Source organism: Leptosomus discolor, chromosome 4 (genome assembly GCF_034619465.1).
Source record: "Leptosomus discolor isolate bLepDis1 chromosome 4, bLepDis1.hap2, whole genome shotgun sequence".
Taxonomy (NCBI): Eukaryota; Metazoa; Chordata; class Aves; order Leptosomiformes; family Leptosomidae; genus Leptosomus; species Leptosomus discolor.
In genome coordinates, this window is record NC_141394.1 from 11,310,852 (window position 1) to 11,318,348 (window position 7,497).

The 7,497-nt window shown below is 55.5% G+C and overlaps 1 protein-coding gene across 1 annotated transcript; it reads right to left on the reverse strand.

Annotated features, from left to right (window-relative positions):
- Positions 1 to 301: 301 nt before the first annotated feature.
- On the reverse strand, positions 302 to 5,257 carry GC (GC vitamin D binding protein). Its single transcript, XM_086464467.1, has 12 exons — positions 5,149 to 5,257; positions 3,856 to 3,925; positions 3,281 to 3,413; positions 2,978 to 3,189; positions 2,454 to 2,586; positions 2,226 to 2,320; positions 1,796 to 1,925; positions 1,452 to 1,654; positions 1,101 to 1,233; positions 883 to 980; positions 459 to 591; positions 302 to 355 (listed from the first exon to the last, which is right to left on the reverse strand). The coding sequence occupies exons 1-12, from the start codon at positions 5,255 to 5,257 to the stop codon at positions 302 to 304; spliced, it is 1,503 nt and encodes a 500-aa protein (XP_086320593.1).
- Positions 5,258 to 7,497: the final 2,240 nt, after the last annotated feature.

Below are 7,497 nucleotides of genomic sequence, written 5' to 3' on the forward strand. Positions count from 1 at the left end.
CTGCAGGAATACGTCGGTGGTGCTGCCAGCGGGCAGCGGGTAGCTGCAGGCTCCATGGCACCTTCCTCTGCTGGTGCGAGGAAAAGCAGCTGTCTGCTGGGCGTCCTCCAGCCAGGTTCCCTCGAGCTCCCTTACGACGTCCCGCTTCCCTGCGTGCCCCGCAGAGCTCAGCCCCGGGCGCATGGCCATGACCCCTTTCCCCAGCCCCCATAACTGCCCCCTTCCATCCATGCATGACCAGAGAAGTGGTCCCCGATGCCGGTGTGTGGGACCCCGGCCCCAGCCGCTCACCTCTGGGTACTTAGCCTAGCAGGCAGGACCCCCCATCGCACGCTTCTCCCAGCTCCGAGCTCACCTGCAAAAGGGGGGAAAGAGCCGAGGGGCAGCCCCGGGCGCGGGGGCTGGCCGCCGGCACTGCGTGGGGAGTGGGGGGCGGGGAGGGGGCGGCATAGTTTTACCTTGGCAGCGCAGTAGAGGGGTGGTGAGTTGGGGGGGCAGCAGGTGGAGGCGAAGTCGGCTCGTTGCTCCACCAACTGCCCTAGCAGCTCCGGGCTGGCCTCTGGCATCGTCCGCATCAAGCTCTCCCGCAGCCTGCGATGGGGGGGACCGGTGGGTTTTAGCAGGGACGTTAAATACCCACACAGTGTTTTTATGGGGGGAAGCACGCTCGGATGGCAGCGGGAGCAGGGAGAGATGCCCTGCAAGGGATGTGTTATGTGCTTCCCCGTATTTCACTGCTATTTAGGCTCAAAATCACCAGCTCCATTCGTGTGTCCTCAATATTTCGGCCAAGTTTTGATTGCATCTGCTGATTTGGGGTTTTGCTTGGGGGGGGGGGGGACGGGACGGGACGGGACGGGGACGATACACACAAAGGTTTACCTCTTCTTGAAGGTGAGGAAATCTAACTCGTTGTACTGCCCGCAGAGCTGGTTGGCCTTTTCCAGGAAGAGGGGCAGCTCTTTTGTCATCTGCTGGTGCTGGGTGGCAAAGGATGGCTGTAACCAGGCTGGGAAAAGCCTCTGCAGGGTGTTTGGGGGGAATACAGGGCTGTGTGGGGGAGAGCAGGGTGAGCCAACAGAGCTGTCCCCATCGCTTACCTTTCTGTCCAGGCAGGCGGAGGTGTCCTTGGCAGAGCAGCACTCCCCCCTGACTTTTTCGCAGGTGTCGTATATCTTGCCGAGGAAGGCATCGGGGACACTGGTGTGCCTCCGTGCCAGCTCAAACAGGTACCTGGAGCGGGGAAAACGAGTTGCCGTACGAGTTTTTATTACCTGTGCTACTCAGGATGGGATGGGGGGTGCTTTTCGCATCTTTGCGCAGCCCTTGGGGGTCATACCCCTGAGGAAAGAGAGGATGCTCCCCGGCTATCCTTATGATCATCAAACCATATAACGAAAATAAGGGGAGAAGGAAGGGTCAGCTCTTCAGCAGCTGCAGGCACCACTCACCTCTTAGCATGGCGAGCCCCATCCTCTCCGCACAGCTGCTCATTCGTCGGCTTCTGCTCCTCCGGCAGTTTGGGGGCAGGCGCCGGTGGCAAGGCCAAGATGCAGAAATAGTTTTGCATGAGGTTTTTCCCCTTGCAGCAGTCGGCAAACCTTTTGTCTTGGGCTGACAGCGTGCTGCAGGCTTTGGCTGTGTGCTCAGATAGCTGCAAAAAGGGGAGCAGAGGGTGTTTGTGGTCCTACCAGGGCTGGGGAGGCTGCGACCCCCTCACCACGATGGGAATTGCTCCCTGTGCCCCTCCTGTGACTTGGGAGTTGGTTTTGGGGTGAGGTCCTGGCTCCCCTACCTTCTTCTGCATGCAGTCCTCAGCCACCGAGTCACAGCACTGGGAAAACCCCTCGGCAGCATCTTCTGCCAGAGGGAAAAGGTCTTCGAAGGAAGCGCCGGGTATCTTCTGAGCAAGCGAGGTGAGGTAGCTGGGCAGGCACAAGGCATGCAGGGGGCTTAGGGAGCTCAGCTCCCCTTTCCCCTCTGAACAGCAGGGGTTTTGCCAGAGAGATGCAGGAAGGAGATGACGGGGAGCCACAGGGCTCGCTCTGCACCTCCACTCTACACAGAGTATCTCCATGGGGTGCTACAGCAGGCATGTTTTTGCACCCTAATTAAAATTTGTCTTTGTGAAAGCTGCCTGCAAACAGGGTTTGCAGCTTGGAATAGGAGTGTGCTCCCAGCCTGACCCGCATTCAAGGAGAGAAAAGGCCATTTCCCACTTTTACCTAAAGGTGACTTTTTCTTTCCCATACGCCGTGAAGCGGGAGCAAACCCGGTTTGACATCAGGGTGAGGAGGGAGATGGTTTTCCTTTCCAGTTTCTGCCACAAAAAAGATGATGGAGGTGTCCTCCAAGGGAAATACAAGCCTTTCCCAACCACCTCTCCTCAGGTGCTTGCCCATCTCCCCGGAGAGCAAGGATGGGGATGAGCCCAGTGGTCCAAAGGGCCTCACCTCCTTCAGGAAGCAGGCAGTGGGCGCAGGGGAGATGCAGCAGGTGGAGACCATAGAAAGGAAGGTCCTGGTGGAGCCCACGAGCACGGGCAGAGGTGCCTGGCCGTAGCTGCTGGCGTACTCGTGCAGAAACCTGCGGCAGAGGAGGGCTGAGAAGACTCTGCACCCCAGGAGTGGGTGCTCAGGTGCAGGAGGTGTGGGGGTTTGGGGGCATTAGGGCTGCCCGGGGACGGGAGCCGTCTCTAGGTACCACCCCATGCTGCCAGTTTATTGCACTAAGCCATCGAGCAGGTTGGTGGGCCCTCTCCGGCCACTCGCACAGGCAATGGCACCCCTCATGCCTTTGGTAAAATCCTGTTCCTGGGGCATGTGGAAATGCAGGACACCCAGACCTTTTACCCTGATGCGCTGGTAGCCCCACGGCCACCAAGAGCCGCATCAGCAATGGCAGAGGGGTGAGAGAGGGAGACGTTTGCTTGGTGGGTGCCCAGGCGTTATCAGTGCCTATCCCCAGCCCAGCTTACCTGTCTGCGAAGTCCTTGGGGTCCTTCTTGAAGGCCTGGCAAAGCTCTTCATTGGAGGGCTGGAGGTAGCGGGGCAGATGCTGGGGTGGGTGCTGCAGGGCAGCCAGGCACAGCTTCTGCTCCAGCCCCTCCTGGGCACAGCAGTCGGCCGTGCCAGGGTGGGCTGGGAAGGGTGAGCCCCTGCTGCAGGATTTGGCCGACAGAGCTGAGGACTGCGGGAGAGAGAGGAGGTTACGTGCTGGGGGCCATCCTATCCTCCAGCCCCTGGTTTTAGGGTCCATCACCCGTTTCGGCCAGCCTTACCCCAGCATCGTAGCAGGAGGGGTCGGCACCTTCAGCGCAGCAGGTTTCAGCCAGGGAGACGATTTCGTGGACGAGGTGGCTGATCTCCTCAAAGGTGGCGTTGGAGAATTTCCTGCTGTTGGCAATGATGTTCCTGGGAGCAGGGAACAAGAAGAGAGTGAGCTGGTGGCAGCATGTTTCTCTCTCTTAAAGCAAAAAATCGCATTGCAGCATCATTCTGCCAAATGGGGTTTAACGCCGTCCGCTGGAGGGGAGCAGCTGTGACGCTGCAAGAAATAGCAGCGTATACCTTGGAAAACAACCAGGAAAGACCAGAAGCAAGTCTCAGGCTGGGGGCTGCCCTCTCCAGGGGATCACGCACCTGCTCTGTTAGAATTCCTATTTAGGCACCTAATTGGTTCAGAGGAGTTCAGCAACGAAGCAAACTTCTCTCTCATTAAGAGCAATCAGAGTCCTCGTTTGCAGGGTGTGGATAAATTTTCCCCTTTCTAAGATTATTTTTATTTAATTTTTTTTTTAGTCTGGGCTTAGGTGCTGAGTGTCTTGGGAGGGCAAATAGGGCAGGAGGTACCTACAGGGTTCGAAAGTCCTCCTTCCCCAGGGTCTTGAACTCCTGGCAGACTTTGTCCCGGACATAAGGTCTACCTGTAAGCACAGAAAAAGGAGGGTTTGTGAGCAGGATTTGTGCTTTGGCTCGCGCGGGTGCAGCCTGGGTAGTAGCTGGGGAACCAGGACCCGGCAAGCCTGCATCTGCTGGGGCTGGGGTTTGGAAAAACACCAGCTTTGCTTTCCCCTGCGGTAGTGCTTTCCTATGCCCTTCTCTTCAGGTGGTAATAGAGCTCAGTTCCACGAGCCTTTGTCTTTGCAGGAGAAAAAAAAAAAAAAGGCAAAGCATAATGGCTCTGATTAATTGAGCCTCCTACAGAAAATAGCTCGGGTCTTTTGCTTTTTGCCAGGGAAAATAATCATTTGGGGAACAGCCTGCTTCCCCCTGACCCCATCTTTTGCTTTGACTTTCCGCTTCCCTCCCTAGCAGCAGCAATGGTGTGGGATCGTGGCATGGCCCCAGCAGTGAAGACATCCCTGTGACTCTGTCATCCCTGGGAGAATGCTATCGATTCTCACTAGAGGCCACATTGGTTAGACTTGGTACCGGCAGGGTAAATACTGATATCAGTATTTACTGGTATTACAGTGTGGAGCGGGGTCATCTGCCCAAAACCAAGAGATTATGTGCCATTGCACTGAAGATCACATTTCTTCGGTGGCAAGGTAAGGCTGAGGAGGCCTTTGCAAGGCTGGTAGCACCAGGAAAAAAGGAAAGCCTAGTAAAAGGCAGTTCCCTTTCCTCGCAGGAACAGCAGCTCTCGGTCCCACTGTAAGTGCCAACATGTTGCATTTCTTTTCATTTTCATAAACCAGTAAATTTCAAGTGTTTTTCATGGCAGATGGGTGATTCCCTGCAGAGCTGTGAAGGCAGCAATGGGTGGCACAGAGCATCGCTTCCATTTGAGGGTGGCTTTTGCAGTGAAACGGTGCTTGTGAAGAGGATCAGAAAACCTCATTTTCTCTTGCAAAAGGAGGAAGCTGGGCCCTACAACACTGTCTTCTCCTCCTCCCTCCACACCCCAACCCAGCCCAGCTTCTTGCCCTCCCAGCTCCTCCAGCATCACCACAAAGGGGAGTCCTGGGTACCAAAACTTCATCCCATTGCCTTCCCTTTCCTCTCTCTGATTCCTGCCCAGTGATTTGGCAGTGGGCTGGGGAGAGGGGAAGCCACGGAAAATCACCGCAGCTGATGGACCCCAGCCCCTAACCCTCGTCCTCGGGGGAGAGCAAAGCCCCAGGCGCATGATAAATGCCCTTACCTCGGTGCTCAGCATGCGTGGCTGCTAAAAGCAGCAGCAGGGCGAGAGCTGCCCTCATGTCGGGGCTGGTTTCCCTCCTCCTGCCAAAAAGCAGCTCTGGGAACCTCATCCCGGTGTTTATATGGATGTAGTGCCAATTGCCAGGTGAATGATTAATCCCAGCGGCAGGGCAGAGGGCAAGCATCCTTGGCCTGCCTGCCACAGCCTGGGTGCTGGCGCCTCCAAAATCAGAAAGATTTCAATTATTAACTCAGCCAAACAGGGATGCCTTGCTGTGGGACCTCAAGCAGGGTCCTCCTGCCCGTGATGGATCATGGGCACAACACGAATGACAAGAGGAGAAGTGCCGGGGCAAGTGTCCCATGCATCCCATGATCACAAAGCCACGTGCAGTCAGGCCAAGAAATGGTCCTCCTGGCCCCATGCAAGGAAGGAGCCCACACTTTTAGGGTGCGAGCACACCAAACTCTCCCGGGCAGGGACGAGGTGAGGACAATTGCTCTGCAAGGCGATGGTGGCCTGATGCAGTGCCCTGCTCTGCTGTGACCACGTTGAACCAGCACTGGGTCAGGGTGACTCCCACCCGAAATGACCAGTGGCCGGGTGTCGCCCACGTGTGTGCCCAAAGCTTTGCTGCTTTCTGAGAGCACGTTGTTGCTTTTTCCCCTCCTCGAGCTGACAGCAGAGCCCCCCGGGGAGCTGCAGCAGAAGGGGCGGTGGGTGCTGTATGTGGCCCTGGCAAGGTGCTGGGCTGGTGCTCAAGCTTGGGGAAAGAGGGACCACAGAGCCACTTATTTATTCAGCTTATTTATTCAGCCCTAGGAAAGCAGACGGTGGGCATCATGGCCCGAGGCTGCTGCAAAATAAATATCTAGCAAATACTGCCCCAGGTTAGCAATGTTTGCTGAAGCAACTGGCTCCTCTTGGGTGGCTTCCCATGGGGACAGACTGGTGCTGCCCTGGGGCTTTTAGAGAGTTCCTCTGTGACTAGAGCAATGAAATCTTAAATATCCCTTTTTCCAGGCAAGTGTACAGAGAGTTTGCAGCTGTTTGGGGCAAGCAGCTTTTGAGCTGGTTGCTGCTAGTCTTGGGCTACCCTCCAAATCTTGCAGCGGTGGGCTTGTTTCTTGGGACAGTCCTGCAATGGTTCTGGTCTAGAGGTGGCTCTGGGTTAAAACAGAGGTGACCGGGACTGTGTGCACATCCCGATGTGTGGGGAAATGTTTTTTTCTTGGTTTTACTGGGACTAAAGGTGCTTTTCCCCTGTGAGCAGCCCCACTTAGGTGAACATGCCAGCTGAGATGCTCTTCAGTACAGGAGTGATGTTTTTAGACCTGGGGAATAACAAAACCAGAAACAGTGGCACACTGTGGATGCTCAGGAGTGTTCAGGGCCATTAGACATCGGGGGAGGGTTTGATTACACTGTGCTTGGGGAAGAAACCTGGGTAATGGATTGTTTGGGTATAAACACAGTATTCAGTCTCTTTTGTGACTGGCCTGTATGAGCCAAGCTGTAATTTCCCAGCAGCTCGCTGTTGAATCACCACCTATTCAGCCTGTTTTCAACAAAAACACGGGTATGGGTTAAACCAAGTTGAAGATAATTGCTTGTAAAATCACTGCAAAACACGGGGATGCTTAAGAGCTCCTCAGCTGGTGGGGCAGGACTTGAAAAATCATAAAAACTGGTGGTGTACTAGGCTGAAACCAGCCAGCCCTGCTCCCCCCACCCCCCAAATTTGGCCCCTTTCACCTTCACCATCCCGCTGTGCCTGAATCCCCCAGGATTTGTGTCCTGCAAGGTGTCTCTCTGTAACGCAATAAGGGGAGAGGGGGTGCCCTCATCTGCGCTCGGATGCTTCTGTAAGGTGTGTGTGTGTGTATGATGTTCAATTACAGGGGTTGTGCATATCTAAGGTATGTATGTAAGTCGTCCCTTATACAAGATTTCACTGCTCTCCAGTCTCATCTTTTCGGCAGGGGAAGTTAATGAAGAATTAGAGAGGGGGAAATCCAAGCGAGACTGAGAAAGTCATCAGAAAATACCCAAGCATAAACACCTCCTTCACGTAATGAAAAGCTATATATTTGCCTGGAAGGTGGTCCTGCCTCCCGTCCCCACTCGGCAGCGGCTCAGCTCGTGCTCACTCCATGCAGCGACGAGGACAGGATTTTGGAGGTTGGTTTGGGCTGCCCTCCTGTCCCTTCGAACCGCTGGCACAACGGCCCCCGTCAGGTGTAATCATTAATGAGACACCAGGCTGGGTCCCCCAGCATGCACCCCAGAGGGTAGATCCTCACCAATCCTGCCTGGGGAGCACACTGCTGAGAGGGAAGCGGGTCCGGA